The sequence below is a fragment of the Labeo rohita genome, chromosome 3, assembly GCF_022985175.1.
Source record: "Labeo rohita strain BAU-BD-2019 chromosome 3, IGBB_LRoh.1.0, whole genome shotgun sequence".
NCBI classification, from domain to species: Eukaryota; Metazoa; Chordata; class Actinopteri; order Cypriniformes; family Cyprinidae; genus Labeo; species Labeo rohita.
The window spans coordinates 31322802-31347670 of NC_066871.1; the positions used below are offsets into that span (position 1 = coordinate 31322802).

General features: G+C 36.1%; 1 protein-coding gene across 1 annotated transcript in view; it reads right to left on the bottom strand.

The window, feature by feature from the left end:
* Window positions 1-24869, bottom strand: part of tmem104 (transmembrane protein 104) — a 58201-nt gene that overhangs the window by 11619 nt on the left and 21713 nt on the right. Inside the window, exon 9 of the mRNA XM_051105845.1 lies at window positions 7961-8054. Within this exon, the coding sequence (XP_050961802.1) occupies window positions 7961-8054 (94 nt within the window). The remainder of the gene's footprint in view (window positions 1-7960; window positions 8055-24869) is intronic.

Below are 24869 nucleotides of genomic sequence, written 5' to 3' on the forward strand. Positions count from 1 at the left end.
AACATGAAAATTGACGCACCATTTCTGTTCATCTGTTCTCTCAACAAAAATGGACAAGTCGGCGCCGATAGCCCAGTGGTTAGTGTGTCGACATATAGCGCAGCTATGCTGCCAGGGACCCAAGTTCGATTACCGTCTCAAGATCTTTGCCGATCTCTTCTTTCCCCCCCGACTCTCTTCACCCAATGCTTCCCTGTCTGCTCTAAACTGTCCTGTCAAATATAGGCAAAAAAACCCCATAAATATAACTTAAAAAAATAAAATAAAATGGACAAGTCTGTATGCTAGTCCTGTAGGTTCATGATTAAAAATACACAAAAAATAAAAGCAATGAACAAAAAAAATAGACAAAAATAACAGCAGTTTAATGTGTTATTATAATTAAAATTTGAAAATTAAAATAAGTACTAACAGATTGTGACAGAATTTTAACGACCTTGTCTGTACGTCAAAATTACGGACAATGTTAAAGTCTAACGCAACCTTTTTTTTTTTTTCTTTCATTTTATAATTTTACAATAAACAAATAAATGCACTTCTTTAACACTTCTTTAACATAAATGCAAATTTCTTTAACACTACAACAAAATGATAAGCAAGGATGATGGGAAATCTTGTTTTATCATGCAAACTAAATTGTAGAGTCAAAATTCACAGTTAAAATTCAGTCAACATGCCTCTGTCACTATTTTAATGCCACTAGTACTTCTGGTGGCGTTCATGTGTGCAATTACTCTGACATGGCACAAAGTCTGTATATCTACACTTAATTCTAAGCACTGCATCTAGTGCTATTCACCTGTATATATGCACACATTTCCTTGCATTACATTTACATTCACGTATTTGGCAGATGCTTTTATCCAAAGCTTGTTTGCATTCAAGCTATAAATTCAAGCTGAACCCCTGTTTGAGCAATAGATCCCATGACCTTGTTAGCGCTCTACTGTTACAGGAACATATATAAGGATGCAAATGAAGTCTTCAACCTGAACAACAGATCTTTTGAGTTCCAGCACCATTAACAGTAATACAGTCTCTGTGGAGTATTCTGCAGCCCACCACAGCAATGCAACATGGAGTCATTAATCTCCAGTGAGTAATCACACGCTCTTTGTCCGTTCCTCAACGTTCCCACTAAATATGAATTAAAGCGGCAACCTCACTGACTCATTTCGCTCTCCACGTCAAAAGCTGATAAATGTTCTTTACTTCAGCACTGAGAGGAGGTGATCCTTCCCATTTAAATTACCCCCGCAATAAAACCGCCTTTAAATAATGCATGTGAAGATGCACAGCTTTGCATACAAGATGCCACATCCGTGTTCCTGGTAAACAAGGCGCTTCATGAATTTCATACAAGTGGCGATTGAGAGTCTACGGCTTGGGGTTTTATATCTGTGCACAGACAAGTAACAACACACAAGAAGCAGTATTAACTTGAGTATGAGGCTGCCGTGGTCGTTGAGCTCATACTTGAGCTCCGCTTTCTGGTACGTTTCTGACAGCGCGGGCAGTAGATGGCATCGAGGCTAAAACACAAAGTGGCTCCCCAGACGGCAACTGAACCGAACCCTACTTACCACATCTCGTTTGACACAGGAGCAGGCACGGTCTCTCCTTCCGTGCATTATGGGTGAACGGAGGCACACAAGGGACGTGCCTGCTTGTCCTGCTGTCTGCTGTGAGTAATGACTGAGAGCAGAGAGGATCATGGGAAAAAGCACAAGACTGGAAAGGGCAAATAGAAAGAGGAAAAGAAATGATAGGCGACTGGACAACCTATTGGCAATGAGAAGTTCATGTCTGGTTCAAATTCATAAAACAGGAGAATGACTGTACTAATATATATGTAGGGAATAGGGAAAAATGTGGAAGAATGTTGAGGGAAGTTTGACAGCTTTGGTTTTGGTGTGAAATAAGAACACTATATATGATTACTTGGTTTGTATTTGGGCCATTCTACAGAACTGGTACAAACTGCTGTCCCACAACCAAAAAACATATTTAAAAAGCATTTAAGTATTCAAATCTTAAATGTTTTCTACATTCTAAAAAATACATGTTCCAGAGGTTGTTTTTGCAGTGATGCCATAGAAGAACCATTTTTGGGTCCCCAAAGAACCTTTCAGTGAAAAGTTCTTAAAAGAACCTTTTTGAAGAACATTTTAAAAATCTAAAGAACCTTTTCTGCATTTGAAAGGTTCCATGGATGTTCAAGGTTCTACATGGAACCATTGATACTGTTTTCAAGAGTGTAAGATCCTTCTATTATCTATTGAAACCCATGATAATATTTAAATATCAGTCAGCTTAATACATATAAAATCATCATTTATTGGGTGCTTTCAATTGAGAGATGGCTGTCCCGAACCCTAACCCATAAATTTCAACTTATGAAAATGATATTGAAATAATTTATGTTTTTTTTGCCATTGTTGTTTTTAAAAACATCTTTTTGATTCTTTTAAAAAGTGAAGTTCAATAAAAATATATACTATTATATTATTAAATATATATTTTTAATATTTTCTTTGTAAATTACGAAACTATGTGAAAAATGTGTCCCGCATTTTTTATGTCACTACTGAAACAGTAATGTTTTAGTCCATTCGCTGAGACTGACTTTAACTACACCCTTAAATTTATGATCAGGAAATATTCCTGTCTCCCTCTCACTCACAGCTACAAGGTGTGAGTAGATCGGCCCCATCATTTTAAGATAAATGTGTTCAAAAGTATGAAAAATCTGTGTGTAACTTTAAGGAATGTCACTACCGAACACCTTTTTCTGCATTCAGCATACTTTTTTGGTAATTATTTCATAACATTTAGTTTTTATATGTGTACAACTGTTCAGAACTGGGCTAGCTAACCATTTGCTGATTAGCATCTTTGAGCTAGCTTCAAAATGATCTAAAATTGTCACTACCGAAAGAGACGCGACCAAAACAACTGGTGGAGTTGGTAGTGACATTATTGATTGTTTTGGGTGCAATTCCATAAATTTGTCACTACGGAATATCATCACTGTTTCGGTAGTGACCAAAAGGAACACATAATCCTCATATTTGAGGGAAATAAACTAAAGTTTAGTACAGCTATGCAATTTTCTTATTTGTATCTTTATTGCATTTTAGTATGTTTTAGTATGTTTAGTAAGTTGACAGTTCAGTATACTTTATTTTTGACGAAACATCCCATTTTCAGTACAAATATGCACATACCAACATGTTATGATGATGATGATGATAATGAATCCTTAAATGTGAAATCAGTATGATCAACTTCTTGCCTTGTACAAAGATAAACTGGATTCAAAATACAACAAATCTTAAAAACGACACTTGAAATATTGTTAAAAATGTAGCTGTTATTGATTTACCTCTGAAAAAAATAATAATTAATAATGTAGATCTTAAAATCTTAACAGGTCAATATAACCCTTCTAATTATGTTTTGGTAGTGACAAATTTGGGAAAAGCACAAATACTTTAAACTTTCTGAAAATACAATATGAGACTTAACTGCACAATTACTAGAAATGTGTACCTTGCATATCACACAATTTGCATACATACAAATTTTTTGGAAAAATACTTTTTTTTCGAAGATGTTCCCAACTCTGACTTTGCACCAATTCTATAGAATGGCCCATATACACTACATAATGAACAAAAGTTCAGTCAGCTAGTTAAAATAAATCCTAAAAGGACGGCAAAGGCCTGAAAGTGTCTTGTATCACTCAGATAGGGGGTTTATTTTGGGAGAACTGCTTGAGTACCTTCTCCTTGTTAATACTAGACCCACTTACCAAATAAATGAAATGGACATGAAATATTGATTTGAGATCAAATTATTGTATTACATGGGATAAAAAGAAGCCGTGAGCGAATGAGAGACATGAAACTAGCACCGATATGCAGGAAATTAGTTTCCAGGGGAAAGTCAAATATACAGTTTAGCATTGTTATACAAAAATATCCGTCCACACGATGCAAGTATTCCAGAAAGCAGCGTAATAAACACTGATTTTCTTGTAAAAATTTCATGACTGTTCACAACATTAAAAAGGCACTTTATATTCAGTGCAAATGTTGGTCATAATAATGTCTTTGCAGAAATATATGACAAAATAATCACACAGTTTATATTAGATTTGGCTACCTGTTTTTCTCCTCAGAGATAAATAGCAGTGTTCAATCTATGGTTAAGTCTAGGGTATTTTAACTTAAAAGTTCCATTAACATAGATGAGGCTGTTTTTTTTAAATAATTAAAAACTGAGATGGTTCATGGATCACTCTGCATATTAAATGTACAAATGTTTATGTTAATAATAGCAATACAAAAGGAATTAAAATCCTTGACTATTGCTGGATCACATTAAAAATTCAATCCAATCTAAAGCTCAGACAAGATTTTTAGGTGTTTTATTTTTTGGCTTGTTTGTTTGTTTTACCTGTGAATCAGTTTGGTCCTGCCTGGGAAAATGATTAATAAGAGGAAAACAATTTGTAAAAGTACTACTGTAGAATATTTGAATCATCTTGTAAAAGTCCAATTTTTTTTTTTTTTTTTTTTTTAAATGTATAAAATAAAAAGTTTGTTCAATTTGATTACTTGAATGAAGATGAATTTTGCAACTTAAAATATTAAAAAAAAAAAAATAAATAATAATAATAATAATAATAATAATAATGATTTTGATGACAATTACATTTTTACTATAGAACATATTTAAGATTTTTTACACAGATTTTTAAAAAGATTTTTTTTTTTTACACAGCCCTACAGTTTAAAAAGTGAATTCAAGACATTTTAATACTTTAAGGACTCCTTAATATCCTAGTTCTAGATCTGAACGGCTCTAAATCATACTGTAGACTAAAAATGAGAAGAATGCATTATCAAATAATTACTTCAGCTCTCTGGAGATTCAGAATAGAGGAAGGAAAAGCAACAGCAACAGAGGAAGATAAGAGTAGCACACATACAAAACGATGGCCATTTTGCTGCAGGGCACCTGTGATGCATTTCCTCAAAAAAGAAAAAAAACTGCAATACAAAGCAAAACAGCGGCCAGCTAGACCAGTGATGTTTTTTACGATCGAGTGGGATCATACATAATACATACATGATGCAAATGACCCCTATTGATTCACATGGCTAATAGCGATGTGGATAAACAGTCACTGCTGTGAAGTTCATCACTTGCATTCAGCAGTATATGTTGCTGAAGCAAGCAGGATGAGCTGCTTTGCCCCTCAGGTTATAGTGCCCTTAAATGGGCATTAAAACACAGATGGCAGAAATATGGACGCACATGCTAATCAGCAGATTTCCATAGTCTCTCTATACATTTCTTGATACATAAATTTTGAGTAATTGCTACACAATGTTGCATAGCACCACTTTCAACCACTCAGCGTTGTCGAAACCTACACAGCTAGAACAACTACCTCCATTTTTTGCCTTCTTGGCACCCATGGAGCTGTTAGGAAATGTATCCAACCTCCAATGATTCTCATTCACATCTCATTGATGATCAATGAGATGAAAAGCAGAAAAAGGTTAGCAAAAGGGCATATGGTTGTTTCTATAAAGGTCCTTGAGAAGAAAACGTGTTTTTTGCACATCGTACATGTTCATTCACCACTGCGTGCACAGAAGCCACGATTCGGTGCGGCTGTGATTTGAGGGGTGGGAGAGGATGGGCGGTTTTATTTTGGGCCTGTCGCCTGGTAAGTGACTGCCCAATCACGCCTGAGACGGCCTGTCTAGCCTGTCAGGCTGAAGTATGAGGGAGACAGAAGGCGGAGACATGGAGCGGGACGCATTTATGATTGACAGACCCTGGCTACAATGCAAAGGAGAAGATCAATGTACTAACCATGATGGCATACCCTTAAGAGGCATATAGTAAGTAAATAAAAAGGTTAATGGGGAAATGAAAAAATAAATAAATAAATAAATAAATTCACTTAATGCACTTATCCTGTACATATATTTTTGAAACTTTCACAAAAGTTACTTGCAGAAACATTTACAAACCACTATATATCAGAGGCAGTGTCTCAAAATAATGGATGAAAAAAAAAATTCTAGTACAAAAATAAAAACGCAAACATTAACTAATATAACATTAGAACGTGTATAAAATCACTTGTTTTTTTAAGAAACATTGTCTAGCAGTGACACCAGCAGGTAAAGTTACAGCGGGAGTCCGTGTCTCTCTCACCTCCCCTGAGCTCATTGAGTTTTAACAGACCTCCTAAAGCGTGCCGTGAGTTTGGTGGGGGGGGGTAAATGAGATGAATGGGAGAAAGTCACGTGAGAGATTGCGATATGACGCAATGCGATATGGTTATGTTACTAAAACTAACTTTTTGCCACACCTGCCGGTGATCGGTGATGTGATACATTTTTTTTGTTTTTTTTGCATTTTTCCTCAATTTTACCTATTAATTATAACCATTCAACATTAATATTATAATAAAAAGCCATTATTTTTTAACATTGAATAGGCTCTGAAATATATAACAACTTTAAATTTAAGTGATTTTAAAACAATCTTTACATAAACTATGAATTGTATATGCATGAAGTATACAGATTCATCTTTACTGAAGCTACAAAAGTTAATTAGAGACTAGAGTGATTTCTCTGTTATTCTTCTCTTTTATTTCTTCTTTGATTTACATCGATGACAGCACGTTTCACTTTAAAATCAGCACTGTGTCTTTAAAACCTGATGCATATGACGTGCATCTGACACGCATCCGATTTTCTCCCAACTCTTTACGGTCATTTAAGACTTTATAACTCATTTAAGACTACATTTACGAGGTAACTCGCCAAAATTGTGCATTTTGACATAACTGTGTGTGTTTTCATCCACTGAAGCTTTGCTGAAGTGCTGTCTGAAGCGGCTCAGCGAAAGCATACAGCCAAACGTGCAAGCTTTCAGACTATACTTCACTGCACCGTTTAGGTGGCGTAACCCCAGGTACGTGTCGCCACATTCTCAGGTTATGAAGGATAAAGGAGGGAAAAGTTAATCTTCCGAAATGAAGCCGCAATATCTTCTCTGGTAAAAGTTATTAGAACTGTGTCTAGGGACAAGCTGGCCATCACACTGCTGTGCCCTTATCAGCCCGTTTGTATCCTATTATTTGATTCGCTCTGGTCACTTATGACAGAACAGCTAATCACGATGATATTGTCTTCGGAAAAGATTATTTTATTCGCTTACGTCAGAAACAGCGAATCTCTTTAAAAACCAGCTGTTGTGCTCACTACATTGCATTGTTATATTTCAGAAATTTTTATATAGTCAAACCAAAAAATATTCAGACACCAGATATAATTTTTGATGTTTCTTTACTAGTGGGTGCAGGACACTATAGTTAATTTATGTAAGTGAGGATAGCAAAATAAAGTAAACTGTGACATATTATACCCAAAAATTCTTCATACAGTGGACTACCAGTAAAACCAAATTTTGGGACCAAAATTATATATATTATATACTGTATATGAGACCCTGGACCAAAACAACGGTCATAAGGGTTAGTTTTTTAAAACTGAGGTTTATACATCATCTGAAATATTTGGCTGAGATACAACTATTTGAAAATAAAAAAAAAATCTTGAGAAAATCACCTTTAAAGTTGTCCAAATGAAGTTCGTAGCAATGCATACTACAAATCAAAAATTAAGTTTTGACATATTTATGGTAGTAAATTCACAAAATATCTACATGGAGCATGATCTTAATATCCTAATGATTTCCGGCATAAAAGAAAAATTCATCATTCTGACCCATATAATGTATTGTTGGCTATTGCTACAAATATACCCATGCTACTTATGAATGGTTTTGTGGTCCAGGGTCAAATCAAATAAAAAAGAAATGTAAAATAAAATAAAGTAAATTAATAATACAGTAAACAACTTACCAATCCATCTCATTAGCGAGGTAAGAATCTGGAGATATTTGGTCTTCTGTGCATTGAAAAAGGTAAAGGGGCCCAAAAACAGTGTGAAGACAGCCTGAAAGGAAATAAAAATACAGAAAACAAGTCAATGAAAGCATGAAACACTTTGAGTAATAGCAGTGTGCTGCAAGTAGGATACCAAGATAGATCTCAGCAAACATTCTGTGGTATTTTGACCTAAATAACTACCAAACTTGGCACCTATTTCAGCCACAACTGAAGTGTATACATGGACCATTGACACGCAGAACCTTATGAAAGATGGGTGTTCCAATTCTATGGAAATCTGTGGAGCTTTACGGATTCTGTGTCGGCCTGCTCTTGACATTCATGGCACACACATAATTACTTCTTATGTGCTTGTGTGTGCAGGCACATAAATTCATGACTCATTTCTAATGAACTGCATTGAGTTAAAGTGTTGATGCCAGACTCTTTGATATGTATATTACAGAATTTAGCATCTCCACAGACAGGACCTCCCAAACCTATTGTGCATGATCATGCAATCAAAACATTTACTCTGGAAGTCCCGTGAAGGAAGGCATGAAGGAATCTTTCCTAAATAAAGGTAACTGTTCTAACTGAAGCTGCATTCTATTTTTAAGGTGTGATCTTTGATTTTCATTAAAAACAATCATTCTTAAAGCATTATTAATATTCCTGACTTGTTTTTTTTCTGGTGATTACTTGTGATATTTTCTTGAAAGTAATCTCTAATCTGATTCAGCTGGCCTCTTCTGCTACATTACAGAAGCTCTGACTCACTATTTTGCATACAGCGATTTGGTTTTCAGGCCACCAGCATACAGATATGTTTTCAACACTGCTGAATAAAAAGCTCTCCTTTTCATTCACAATTAGACTAGGAATGTGAATTTAAGTAAACAGATTCAATTTTGATGTCTTGTTGAGTAGGCAGACCAATGGCTAAAAACAGAGCTCAACTACTGCAGTTTGCTCTACTTTAATACACTCCCCAATATTGATGGATGTCTCTCGTTAAAGAGTGAATTGTAAATCATCATGACACCATTCATACTTTATCTTGAGAGGTGAGGAGTGTCTTGGTTTTTGTATAGTCAGATAGGGTGAGGGTGAGATAGCAGTCAATCATGATGCCTGAATGCCTGCCCTGATAAAAGAGCTGACAGAGAGGCTGACAAAAGCTAAAACCCTGTAGGGACAAGACAAAAGAGCAGAAGACTCTAAATTCATGTGCCGTTCCTATAAAGGATTGTAATGGGAAACAATATGGTAAAAATTAAACAGTTACCAGGAAAAGGTTTGGAGATACTGAAGAGAGGGATAGATAGGTGCTTTTTTCCATTTCAATTTGGCTCTGAAACTGGCAGCACATTGCCTAGATTTATGTGTGATATATATTTTTATACATCAGTTCTTTCCAGTCCTCAAAACAGACTGGCTAAGAGGAGTGTGATATTTTAGCGATATCAGAATTACCGTTTCACCGGTTGTATCACTCCGCTTGTGGTATTTCTCACAGCGAGTGTCATGGCGGAAATCCAAATCCACAATAATTTTTTGTGTCATGGTATGTAGTTTTAAAAGTTTTTAGGTGAATGTATTTGTTTAAACTTCAAATACACAATTTGTTAATAAAGATAATGTTTATTTGAAAATTTGCTTCAAAGTTTTCAGAGATGTGAGCACCAGGGCATCAGCGGCCGTTTAGTGCTCATGAACCCGCCGAGAGCAGCCTTACCTCGGCCAGATCTTCTGGAATTTGCCACTGGCTCTGATGTCTCTACAGTGATTAAACATGAGATATAATTCATTTTAGGTAAATCTAACGGGCCACCTTTGCTCTTATTTATCCATTATCATTTATCTCATCACGTAATATATTGTATGTAACAATGTTGTATATCAAAGCCCTGCCTTTGTACTTTTGACTGAATTGCCTCGCAACTTTTATGATGGCTGTTGTTCTTATTAAATAATATTAATTAATAAGTAATATTTTATATAATTAATGGTAGTATTTATTAATAGTATTCAGTATTTGGGAAACAGTGTGTGTGTGTTCATAATGGTGATAATTTTAGTTACATCGTTCCACAGATGGTGACAAGAGGCTGTTTTTATGTTTAGTGAGTCAGCAGTAAAGACTTTTATTTTAAAACAGGGTTGTAAAAAAGGAAGTTATTTTTACTTTCAACAACTTGTTGTAAAACACAGCCAACAAATATACTGAGCAGCGCTGTCATCGGAAATCACCCTTAAAAGATGAAAGGACAGTACGACAAAGATATCGCTTCAAACTAGAGCTTCACGATTAATCAAAGGTGATTGTCATACGCATTTTGTCAGTAAAGCTGGTTGCGCAATTGGTAGTAAATTTCCAGCACGTTCTTCAGATGTAGCAGCATTTACTACACAGATCCGTAGTTCACTGACAAGCTACGCTATATCGTGTTCAGTATCGAAGGTGATTTAATCGCACGATTATGAAATCAAAAGCTTCTCAAAGAACAATGGCTCTGTGTAGTAAATGCTGCTACATCTGAAAGCATGTGAAAATACCACATTTAACAACCCTTTTTTTACTCCAAACTCATTTAGTTACATCAGCTGAGTGTTTGAAATAAATCCTTCTGTGAGATGTGGCTTTTTACACAGAATAAAGCGTGTATTTATTGAATTTTTTTTTTTTTAAATTGAAATTCAAAAAGTATCCAGAACAACAATTTACAGATAATGTACTCACCCTGTTGTCATCAAAGATGTTCATGTCTTTCTTTCTTCAGTCATAAAAAAATTGTTTTTTGAGAAAAACATTTCAGGATTTTTCTCCATATAACGGACTGGTATGTTGCCCCGAGTGTGAACTTCCAAAATGCAGTTTAAATGCAGCTTCAAACGATCGTTTCGCTAGATAAGACCCTTCTTCCTTCGCTGGGATTGTTTACAACCACATTTGGGATCATTTGAAGCCGCATTTAAACTGCATTTTGAAAGTTTAAACTTGGGGCACCATATCAGTCCATTATATGGAGAAAAAATCCTTTCTTTACGACTGAAGAAAGAAAGACATGAACATCTTGGATGACAAGGGGGTGAGAACATTATCTGTAAATTGTTGCTCTGGAAGTGGACTTCTCCTTTAATTGCGATTTTATTGTGATTTATTGTGCAGCCCAAACTGTTTTATTGTGAATATGAGATTAAGCTATAGAATGAATGCTGTTCCAGATGTAGAGGTAATTACACTCTGTCCATCTCTTTCTCATAATACTCTACATAATACAGTGAGCTTTTAATACAGTAATACAATAAGCTTACAATGAAGCAACTCGTTATTAGTTCTAATGTGACGTTTTCAAAGTAGTAACAGAGGTTTGGGCTCAGCTGTTAAACTGCCAAACGGAGACTTGAAACTGTGGCAGAAGAAAGTAGTTTTGCACAAAAAGGGGTTTTTAAAGACACTCCGTTATTGTTTCTTATGTATTTACACACTTGTGCCGTCAAACTGTTGTATAAATGCAATATCACACTTGTAGGCTGTATATCGGCATGCTGTGATTACCTACGGCAACTTTTACCAAGTCATTATTTACACAACGAACATAAAAGGCACCTCAGAGCAACCAATAAAGCGAACAATACAAGAAATAAGCATCTCCATCTTCAGTGGAAGAAATCCACCTTGATGAATTCCCATAATGCATTGCTGTCAGCATGAGTTATCTCAAAGTGCATGCCTGCATCACTCCCACCACACAAAAATATACAACCAACCCCCGTTCAACGATGGTCGGAAACACCCACGACCCTAACCATGAGCCCTAACCATTTACTCCTACATCAGAGAACGGCCATAAAATACCAAATGCAATCTCACGTCAACACAAAATGAAACTGAAAACATAAACCCTGTAAAACAGCCCAGTTTTTTTTATAGGAGGCAATGTCTAAGCTAACCAATTTCAGCTCTGATGGCCGGGCCCTGCTGTAGCTCTTCATCTGAAGCCTGACTTATAACATATGCTGCAGTTTCCGATTTGAAAAGGGACGCTGGCAGAAAGGTTGGAAACTTGACAGGAGCTCGTCCACACATGCCAGGAGGGCAGAGCGATAGTAACGGATTTCCATTCCCTGTCCCATTCTAGAGTGTTGCCGGTACTGATAGTGAAAATGGTGCAACATTGGCACGCGGGTGCACGAACCGTGCCAGGAAAGGACAACAGGAAGGAAGTCTGGCAATGGATAGGAGTGAGGGGGGAATGGAGGGACAGGGCCAGGCAGAGAGGGCATCAGGGGAACGAGAACGAGCGAGAGCCACGGGGTGCTTGGTGACTCAGACATGACATGGAGAGAGACAGAGAGGCACTGTGACATACTCTACTTGTTATCAGAACACACAGCTCATTACACTCTAATAGTGTAAAATAACCACGCATGAAACTCAAGACATGGAAGTGTTAGCGCTGTTTGCTAAGGAAAGAATTTCTGATCACATACACACTACAAGTTTCAGGACTGACAAGTGCATTTAAATGCAAGAGTGAGTCTGGTAAATTATTGTTTCATGTGTGTATGAAACAGCATGGGGTCTTGCAGGAGTGAATTTAGCCATTTGGTATTTGCCATTTTTTGGCTAAAGACTCTTTTTGTTCGTCGATTTTAATCAAACTACCGCTGATAGACATGCTGTTTTTTGTTTATGCTCGGGAGGTTGCTTTAGAGAGCGCTGTCTTGCAGTGTTGCCATGTCCTCATATTTACAAGCACTAGGCACTTTATGGAGTTAATAAAGTGGTCTGTTGCAGATATGAGATATCCGTTTTTTTTGGTATTACAGAAAATAAAGCATTTGGGTGTATTAGTGTTTCTTGTGCTTGTCCTTGTTTGTTGTTTCTTTTCTGTGAAGATCTGGCAACACTGATACTTTACCACAGGGCTTGTGAGACTGTTTTTACCAAAAAAATAAAAATAAATAATAATTCATGGAAAGAGGGTTGACAAAATAAGATTGACCCCTTCTGACCAAACAAAATATGCAATGCAATGAACAAAAAAAAAAAAGAAAAAAAAAAAGTAATAGTTAAAAAAAAAAAAATCATTATGCTCAAATAATAGCTTTGTAGGACTTTCTATATTTAAATATTTGGATAATTAAAAAACAACAGCAAAAACTCTGTTAAATCTGATTCAGTTGCATTGAACTGAATGAAAATAATATATTTATATTTAATATTAATATATTTTCTGTACAATTTTATTGTTTTACTTTCAGTAAATGTGTGGTTATTTTATTGTCTTGTATTTTTTAAATTAATTAACATTAAAATTATTGAGTTTCCTTTCGGTGCATCCCTAATAATAAAACATTAAACATTATAAAATAATATTTAAAAATTATACAAAAATAAAAAAGTAAAATATAATAATAATAATAATAACAGCAACAACAACAATAACAAAAAAAAAAAAAAAAAAAAAAAAAAAAAAACTTATTATAATTATTTATATTTATTATTTATTCAATAACAATTTATGGTAAAATCCAGATTATTCAACCATATGTGAAATAGTTAGTATTGTTGTCATGTGACAACTCATTACAAGAGTTAATTATGCATCTTTGAGTGAGTAGTATTTTTATTATGTACAAAAAAAATAAGTAAATAAATAAATAAATCAGGAGTCTAAAAAAATAATGCACTAAGGAAACTGGCTAATATTATTTGACAATGCATCATGGGAAAAACTGTATACTGTACATTTTGTACCATCTGCCTATCAGAATATTTAATATTTTTTATAATCTTCGTTCAAAGGCAATGTGCACATTTAATGTTGTTCTTAATATACTTTATCTTTCACAATAAACAAGTTGTTGCTGAGTAAACACAGAGTCAATTTCCATGCTAATTTTGTCCTTCTGTTGCAGGCCAAAAATTGTGGTCACTGGGGCATTCTGACCGATTTGGATTTCTTCTATTTGGGTGACTGTAAAGTACCTCAAGCAATATCAGATAACAAATTCAGCAATACCGAGCTCATCTAAACCCAACACTTGACGGAAATAAGATAAGGCAAAAAAATTAAATGAGAAAATGCAAAGGTAAATAGCCTGACGGAAAAGCAGGACTTGACTTATCACATCAATATGAGTGAAATGAAACCAGCAGTCGATGACCGTTATTTGCCACCAGGGGATGCCGACTGTCACGGGCACAAAACATCAAATTCAGCATAACAAATAGCAGAGCAAGTGAAATATTAGCATTATGACTTACGAACTATTTTTGCAAAACTTGTGAATTGAAGAAATACATACTTCAGCCTTAGGTGCGACTCCAGAAACTGCCCAATATATATAACACTTGTTCTATTTACGGTGTGTAGTGAGTAAAGCCAGTATGGTTTTCTTCCTGATTACTCTCCTAACTTCAGATGCACCAAGTGTGGATGGCTCTAGTGGGCATTTGTGGCTGGTAAGGCCCATGTGGCGGCACAGAATGCAGGATTATAACTCAACTGATAGCAACATGCAAAACAGGGATTAAATTTACAATCCCCACAGTGTCAAGATCCCAGTGGCATTTGTCTACACTGCTAATCTTTGATAGACATTCTAGAAAGGATCAACAAATGGAAAGCAGATACACTGCTACTACATCAGCCAACAGAACAGGCTAGAGAATGATATTTAATTTACATTCAAAATTCAATTAATGACATTTAACTACAACACTACACATATGCTACATTGTCTAAACTTCCCACAAACCTCTAACTATAGAGTCTTGTAGTTCGGATTTAAAGCCAACAGTGTAAAACAGGCTGGTAGATTGACTGATCAGGCAGAATAAACCTGCTACGAAGGCAGTGTAAAAACTGTGAGCCAATAATGACTCTGTAATTGAGCTTTTTTCAGCTCATTGTATCTGTCAGGCGGCATCATTAACCTCCAAAATGGGCTGCAATAAGCCGTCACAATTAAGAGCTCAATTAATGAATAAATGGATCAAAACAAATGCATTAAAGAAAGCAAACTAAAATATGAGTGCAACCGCAGCTTGACCCATCCTTCAACAAGAAAAACACTTAAAGCTTTGCTTTGGTTTGGGCTCAGTACATGAACACAAATTAAATACTAGATTTAAATTAGACCTATTATGCCCCTTTTTACAATATGTATTATAAGTCATTATGTGGCTTTTCGGCTCAAAATACCCCACAGATCATTTATTACATCATTTTGAAAAATCATTTTGAGTGGAAGCAGAAACATGCTGTTTATGTGCATGTCTCTTTTGCAAATGAGCTGCTGCTCCCCACTCTCTTTTTACAGAATAGAGCTGTGCCTTTACAGTCTGCATCTCAGATATTCTGCTGAAAAAACATCTGTTTGGTTTTGATTATCATGTCTATCATGTTGAAATGATGTGTTTTAAACTATATTTGTTTAAACTAAGTCCTCTTTCATGTCTTATTGCACTTGAACTGTGAAATACACAGAAATTTATGTTAAAAACACATATCAGTTGCAAAAACAGTCGGTTATGTCTGTGAAGGTAAACATCTGGGACAGAAAGCGCATGTTTATATTAGACCTGTGTGGCAGCAGTGTAACATACAGTAAATAAATCAATAAATCCACTGCTCTCTTGTCTTCTCCGAGGCTGAGACTCTGAATAGTGTTCTGTGCTGATCTATGCAGCCAACGACACAACAGTTAGGATGATTTGCTCGAGCTTCAGCCATGGCGTAAGAACTGGTACAATGTTGTCGCTTGCGAAAACAAAATGAAGGCGCCGTAGGTGGAAACGTTTAAGTTAACAGATTAAGTGGCAGTAAAACTATAATAAAGTCTTACCAAAGCAAAGCTATTTACCCGATTATAGCACCTGGAACATGGAAAGTGTCCGATTTTATTGATCTGTCTCCTTTAAACAAACACCTTCATGATACACAACAAAAATAATTAATAAAAACTCTGTACACTCTAAAAAAAATGCTGGTTTATTTATTTATTTTTTTTTTTTAACCCAAATGCTGGGTTCAGCCCGTTGGGTCTTTTTATTGGGTTATTTTTAATATTTTTACCCAGGTGGAAGATATTCTTGTCTAACTTACATCCCTGCTCCGGCATCGAAACAATGGAGGTCAAACTGTTACAGCTGATCTGAGGTAAGACGCTCATGTCAATCAACTATCGTGGGAGCGGCCTCTGTCGGTGTGATGAGGTATCTGAGAACGGCTCGATTTGAAAAAGGGGATATTATTTTTACAGATTAATTAAAAACCACTGCATGGATTTTTATCATTATAGGGTAGATTTGTACATACACTGCCAACACACATTAATGTTCAAACAACATTCAAACTGAACTTTGCACCCGATGACCCCTTTAACAATAGTTGACTTAAAATAACCCAGCATGTGTTCTGTCCAATATTTACCCAGTGCTGGGTTGCCAAATAACCCAATTTGGGTTGTTTTTAACCCAGCATTTTGTAGGGTGTGCAATTAAACAAGCCCAAATGATCATTCGAAAGTCACTTATGGCATGATCTAAAACAAAATTCGCACAAATCAGAAACTTACAGGCATCAGAAACATGGTGCAGAGGCAAAACGAGCTCAAATAAGATTCTCAGATCCCATGAGTGGATGATGGTTCAAGTTGTGACTCATTCAGTTTCTCTCCAATCATTTCTGATGATTCAAGTATCTGTGCAAACATTATATAAAAAGCAACAAATACACACAGAACTCAGTAAGCTGAAAGCTGTCAAGAGAGATTTTTCTGCATATTGATCTTTACAATCACAGAAAGAAGGAATATTTGTTTGTCCCAGTAGATTTCCATATTAAGACAGGAAGTATCATAAAATCAATGCTGTGTATCTGACTCTTTGGAGAGGTCACTGGTTTTGTGTGCTTGAATCTGAGTAGGAAAGGTCAAAAGATCATGACTCTTTTTTTTTTTTTTTTTTTTTTTTTGTCCCTGACATATTTTGGCTGTTGGTCTCAACCCATGACAACCATTGTGTTGGGCAATTTCTTTCTCTTTTTGCTTGCTAACAAAAACATGAAGCTTGTGTATTACATGTTTGTGCTTAGTAAGCCTGAGCACAAACAAACAAGTTTAATTGTTTGAAAAGTTGAAACTAAGACTAATAAATACCAATTAGCCTCCCAACTCAAGAGTCACGTTCTTGTAAATCCTGTAAATATGATCAATAAGTCTGTTGGAATGGGTTTAATTCACCTCTCATTCATATCACACAATCTGTATTTCTAACGGTCACACAGCCAATAAATCACTATGGAAGAGCTTGTCGTGAGTCAGGCGGTGTTCATTAAAGCTGGACAGTTGCATTACTCTGCCATTCACGGGTCAACAGCTCTCTCCTAAAGGCCTTTCTTAAAAAAAAAAATAAAAATAACGCCTATATATATATATTTAAAAAGAAACCATTCGTCCGTTAAGAGTCATTTACAGCATGATTACTCTGGCAACTGTGGTGTGAATCAAAGCCGAAACCTTTCTAAAACAGCGGGAGCCACTGAGGAGCAGATCCAATTCTCATGACTTTGTAATACTGTGTCAAGTTCACCAAAGCACTTAGTTCTTTTGTAACCATAGAGCTTTACGTTTTGTCCATTTGAACGGAAACTAAATAGAGTTGAACCTTTTTCTCACCAAGATCGGGGCCGACATGACTTTCATGCCACGTCACCGTGCTAAGTTCCCCTGGAGCAAGCGGGAGCTACGTGCCTTGACCAAGGGCACAACAGAGATATCCGAAGTTTTGCAAATACAGGTTTTTAATGTGCAACCTGTTGGTTAAAAAAATCCCAACGTGCATCAATTAAGCTTAACCACATTAAAGAAAGGAAAAAAAACCCAAAAAGACAAAAATGGCAAAGGTAAAGGCAAGGAATAAAAGAAAAGTGAGAAAAGAACAAAGAAAAGAAGAGAAAGAGAAAAGTAAAGATGAAGAGAATGAAGAGAAAACATTAAAAGAGAGGAAAAGGAAATTAGTTATGAAAACCTCACTACAAATATGAGTTATGAAAGCCTCATTATTTGGTATAATCCTAAAACATTTATTTCAATTAGGGATGCACGATATTATCGGACAGACATCGGAAATGTAAATATTCGCATCAGCCCGATATGAAAAGATTATGCCGATATGTCTTGCCCGTAAGAGGAATAACTCACATGTGCTCAGGGTGTGTTATCGATTAGCTCATTCTTGAAGCAAAGTTTTGCCTGAACGATGAATAGATTAATGATTGGATCGCTGCATTTAATCTGAGAATGCAGGTACAGAATGAAGCACTCAGTGTGTGAGAGTAAACAGTAATAGCATGTGCAGTGGCAGAATGAATCGTTCAAGAACGACCAGTCACTAATTCGTAGCATCGTGAACGCGCATCCCAAAGCCTGTGCTACACAAGCTTGTGTGCTTAAAAAGTATACTTTTTTTTTTAAAACATAAGACAGATCATTTCGCTAGACAAGACCCTTCTTTCTCGGCTGGGATCATTTAGAGCCCTTTGAAGCTGCATTTAAACTACATTTTGGAAGTTCAAAATCAGGGCACCAATGTCCATTATAGTCCATTTTATGAAGAAAAATCCTGAAATGTTTTCCTCAAAAAACCATAATTTCTTTACACCTGAAGACAGAAAGACATGAACATCTTGGATGACAAGGGGGTGAGTAAATTATTTGCAAATTGTTGTTCTGGAAGTGAACTAATCCTTTAAGAGCTTCCCGGATCCTTACATGCCGGATACATAGTCCAAAATCTCTACCGACTGCCAACCCCTAAACCCAAACCCCAAAATCAAACCGTTTTTGTATTCATGACAGGTAACAGAGTGGTAAGAGTCTGTCATTTTCATGTCATTTCATTCTCATGCAATTTTCTTTAAAAATATCACTCAGACCTTCCTCACTCTTCAGTAGTCGGGGGATTTAATGATATTTTTTAAAAAGAAAATGACAGGTCAGGGCTTGAAATTGTGACTGAAATACTAAAAAACGTTGGAAGAATCTCCACCCAATAACTCTAAAAATCAACAAATCTAGTAAATGATCCTTACCAATTATTATTCCATGTGGTAAGTACTAAAAAAACATCTCAAACCTTGCACTACAAAACATTTGTAAATCTAAAAAGCTCCTAAACAACAGTCTGAACCCCTTTCAGGCAACAAACATGAGGTATGAAGGTCAAACAAGTAGCTTGTGTGTGTTCAGGATGACATAACGCAAGGATGTTTTAATAATGAGACATCGGTTGTGCTCGTGGATTTCATTTCATGGAAATCACGTACAGCCTCGTCCTGACACCCACCGAGGAAGACCATTACATCACTCCGCGATGTCCTTGGACCAGATAACCAGCTTTTCCAACCCGAGAACAATATTGTACCCAGCAGGAAACTCCCGGTGAACACACAAGCTGTTCAGTTGACTGAAGTTAAGCATGCAGAAATGGACTTATGGGAAATTGAAGTAATTATTAAAGCATGCTACAGCAGAACAAGACAGAGGAGGACCTGAAGGAACACTAGACACAAACTTCTGAGAGCTGTCTGTGTTTTTCAGGACGTTCTGGGTTATTTACTAGACCAAGTCTCTATTATATCCCAGTGTCTTCAGTGTAAATCAATGGGATTTTACAGACAGCTAACATTGATAATAACAAAACGAGACGCACTAAAATACGGGTCGACAGCTGTGGGATCCTAAACAGCATTTGGGAGCATTTGACATCAACTACTGCAATGTTTACTGCATTGTGACAGACTCATCCTTGCATATCCTACAGAAGATATAAAGAGCTGTCAGGTGTGCTACAGGCGTGGTATATCATGATCTTAACCCAAGGCTGGGTTTGTTTTATCTGCATTTACTACCCTGTCGTTCACTTTAAGTCTATCTGGCACATCTTTTCATAGTCTTCACGACAACTCCTTCCCCGCTTGGCAAGATTCGCCAGTGTGACTGTGGGTCAGCCAGTGTTTGCACTGGCACGATGGTCCCACTGTGGATTAGAGAGAGGACTCTTCCCCTGGTGGGCCACTGCTTCAACTCCTCGTCCTGCTGTGCTAATATCCACTAAACCATCTGCGTTGTCCTATTCCTGCAGAGACATCTACACTAAGAGCTTTCTCAAAGAGAGCTGCGAAACCAAAATCTACTCTCAAATGTTTACGATACTGCTGTAACTGCTCTAAACTTGTATGAAAGCACCGAGATGGAGAAAGTTTAAATGGTAGTAATGAGAATACAATAGAAATGAGAAGGGACAGTGCACCCAAAAATGACAATTACTCACCCTCAAGCCATCCTAGGTGTACAGTCGAGGTCAAAAGTTTACATACACCTTGCAGAATCTACAAAATGTTAACAGTTTTACCAAAACAAAAGGGGTCATACAAAATGCATGTTATATTTTTTATTTAGTGCTGACCTGAATAAGATATTTCACATAAAGGACACTGACATATAGTCCACAACAGAAAATAGTTGAATTAATAAAAACGACCCCTTTCATAAGTTTGCACATGCTTGATTTTTAATACTGTGTTGTTACCTGAATGATCTGTTTTTTCCTGTTTGTTTGTTTAGTGATAGTTGTTCATGAGTCCCTTGTTTGTCCTGAAAAGTTAAACTGCCTAATACTGTATTATTGGCATTAAACATTTGCAAACACAAACTTTATCTTGAATGTATTTATGCTGGTTTGTGACCAATATTTCACAGAGCAAGTAAGCAAATTTGTGACCAAGGAGGGCAGTCAATGGAAGCTAAAGGTTGCTGAAATGATGGGCGCTTTTAAACATGTTAACCAGGAAGACAGTCTCTCAGTGGCCAGATTTTAATGTTTATGACTGTTATAGCACCAGCTGTGGTCTGATCTCCTTAAAACTTTGAATGCTTGTTTAAAATCACCTTAGGCTTTATAGGATTTTGGGTAAAGTTGGACAGACCCCTTTTCTAAACGTCGTTTTGATAATTATTGACCAAGAAAGTCCAGAGAATGGTACTGCAATGTTTTTTTCCAGATTGAGCAAAAAAACCTAGGACTAGTTCACAAAAGAAGGTTTTTCTCAGTCATTTAACAAACGATTTGATTAATAGCAGAGATTCTAGAGGCAAAGGTGTTTGGAATGAGAAGTTCTATTGCATGATACGAGTATCACACATATGTGTGAAAACCATGCAACCTACAACCGTTAACACCCTTGAAAAATGCTATATCATGCCTGCAGTGGTCAATTTTTTTCAGATTTCTCTCGACCTTTGGGGCCGTGAGTCGCACAGGATCACCGACTTTCGTTCCAATTGGCCTCTGTTAACCTTGTCTAACAGGTGCTCAAATTTTGTTGGCCAATGGCCAACGTGTATACACGAATGCCCTTATAGACATTTGTGGCATTTTGGACCAAGACTGTGCATACCGATTTTCATGTTGAAAGGACAAATGGTTGTGCAGTTATAGCCATTTTTTATGTTTGTTTTTTTTTTTTACCCCTCTAACAGCACCACCAAGTGGCCAAGCTCCAACATTTTTCTCAGATTCAGCTCTTACATGAGCATTCTGAGTTTGGCGAGGATATCTTATTCTGTTCAGGAGTTACAGGCATTTTACTAAAAGTGGCCCTGCCCCTTTCAAATGTTTTGGCGCCCCTTTGTGACGGTGAGTCGAAAGTTCAAAACCTAGGACTAGCTAGCAAAACTAGGTTTTCCAAAAAAATAAAAAATAAATAAATAAAAAAAGCGAAATACTTGAAAATTTTGCCAGGCTCATGATTGAATCTGAGGCATGTGTTTTGTCTGCCATGAGCCAACAATTCCAACGACAAAAAACACTTATGAGCAAGTTATGAGCGATTTCGTACTTTTGTTCGCTGTAGCACCCCCATCAGGCCAAACGGGGCGAGTCTTGGTCACGTTGTAGGCAATGTGAGTACTACCATCCCTCCAAGTTTCAAGTCTCTACAACTTACGGTTTGGTCGGCACAATCATTTTTACATGGAAATCGCTGATCCGTGACTATTCTAACAATTACAATAGGGTTTCAGCGCTACACGCTTGAACCCTGAAAAAAAAAACTACTTCCCAAACAAATCTACACCATTGAGTGAAACTATATGCGGCATAAAGTCATACAGAAATCATCATGTTTGTGAGGTCACAACAAGCACACAACTGTTCAACAGTTGGGCTGGTAAGATTGTTTGACGTTTGAATATAATAAAAACAGTTACATATTATTACAAATTAAAATAACTCTTCTATTTGCATATATGTTAAAATGTAATTTACTCCTGTGATGCAAAGCGGAATTTTCAGCATCATTACTTCAGTCTTCAGTATCACACGATCCTTCAGAAATCATTCTGATGTGCTGAGATGCTGCTCAAGAAACACTATTATCAATGTTTAAAACAGTTGTGCTGTTTTGATATATTTGTGGAAACTATGATACATTTTTCAGGATTCACTGACAAATAGAAAGCACAACATTACAATTACAACATAATTGTCCCTTGATTGTTCTGAGACTTTGGGTCACAAGAATCCACTCGTTTGCACTGATCATCGTGTTAAACGACCATTATACGAATCCTTGAGAAACGCAGCTTATGAGCAAACCGTTTGGTACGAAGGTTCCTCCCATTAAGATGGTTAAGAAAATGAGCTCATTTAACAAGGACCCATAGAATAAAGGTGATCATGTACAGCCATTAATCCAGCTTCCCCTTCAGAATAATTACCAGCCCAATGAGAAAAAGGAGGACACCCTCCTGTCCTTGATATAATTTACAGCCTCACTCTACATTACCCCTTCAATTTATAAGCAGAACCAAGGAAGGCTCTCGATACGTTTCCCTAAATGAATCAACAATGTCTTGGACTTGAACTCAAGTATATCTTTTAAACTTTGGAATACTTGTTTGACAACGTTTCGGTCAAAAGACGCCTGTTAGTGCCTAATGGTCAGATGCCATTACAGCCTGAACAGATACTCAGGTTCTTTAAAAAGCTCTTTAAACTGGACACTGAAAAGAATCGACAGCAGATGAAGTCTCAGTCTACTGATCTTCTTAACAGCTTGCAGTGAACACGACAGATAAAAATGGCAGTTTTACACAGTGTGGACCTTTACTACTGATCAAAGCCGCCACTTGCCGGGAAGACGGGCCTGTTTGACTTTACAGGCAACAAAAAGACCCTCCCCCTTAGCCATACCCGTTTCAGACAACCCAAATAGATCTACCCAAGTGTTTCACAATTGACAAAGCTGCTTAATTAAGGATAGAGAAATGACTATTATTTAGCTTTGAAATGCCGTTTTGTGTCCTTGTCCCGAAGCCCTGATATTTTCAGAGGTTTGTGTGTCATCCGTCTTGGACGTTAAAAATATAGCATTGCTCAGGGACAGCTGTTGAGCCAGAGTTCAAAAATAGCTCTTTGTTTGCTGTGCCGCTAGAACAGCAAGTGCTGGAATAGTTTTTTTTAATGACAGAATAAAATAGTGACAGCAGTGATCTACTTAACACTTTAAAAGGAGAAAAATGGGCAGAAATTTGAAGAAAACAAAACGAATTAAGCACATGCGGTTACATATACACTGTTCATTATGAAAACTAATGTGCAATGAGTCATAAAACATGGAGTGTAAATTGGATCATAAATGTAATAATTACATAACCGACCCGGTTCACCCCATTGTAGTATTTTCAGTGAATACATTTAATTAATATGCCCTGAAATTGTTTTTTTTTTAAATTATACTAGTAAATTTACTTTAATTTATGTTTTAATATAAAAATGTATATTACATATGACTTAATTTACTTATGTACATTTGTTGATGATTAAACCTCTCTCTTCATACGAAATGACTTATAACAAATCAGCGCAGGCTGGGAAAAATAATATACAACTATATCATAGTCTAACATTTCATGACCCAATCAAATCTTGATGTATGAAGTCCCTTGCAATATTAATTTCCAATGAATATTTCATTTAGAAATAGGTTAAGTCAGATCACCTAAAAAGCAGATGTAAATCAATTCTACAAGGTTTTCCTTCCAAATCAGAGAAAACGGGATTTCATCTGATCAGACACGTTATACTTTTGAAAATAATCGAAACAATTTGTTCTGCATAAAAGTACTTTATACACATCAGACAAGAAAGTGTCTAAAAGTTATTTAAAATTACTTTTTTGTTCGGTGGAACACAAAATATAAGTCAGTATCATACAGCTTTGTATAGAAGCATGTTTCACTGAATAAAAAATAAAAGGTAATTGCAACTTTTTCATCTCACAATTCAGACTTTTTTCCTCACAACTGCAAGTTTGTATCACACAATTCTGAGGAAAAAAAGTCAATTGCCAGATGCAAACTTGCAATCGTAAAAAAAAAAAAAAAAAAAAAAAAGTAAGAGCAATTGAAAGACAAAAAGAAAAAGTCAGAATTGTGAGAAATAAATCAGAATAGCTAGTTTATCTCACAATTTCTGACTTTATAACTTGCAAAGTTTTTATAAACTTGCAATTTCGAGAAAAGTCAGAATTGTGAGAAATAAATCAGAATAGCTAGTTTATCTCACAATTTCTGACTTTATAACTTGCAAAGTTTTTATAAACTTGCAATTTCGAGAAAAGTCAGAATTGTGAGTTATCATGCAATTCTGAGAAACAAAAAGTCAAAATTGAGAGAAAAAAAGTCAACTGCAAGATACAAACTGGCAATTGCAAGAAAAAAAGAGTCACAATTGGGAGTTTTTCCTCTCACAATTGTGAAAAAAAAAGTCAGAAATGTGCGTTTTTAATCATGCAATTCTGAG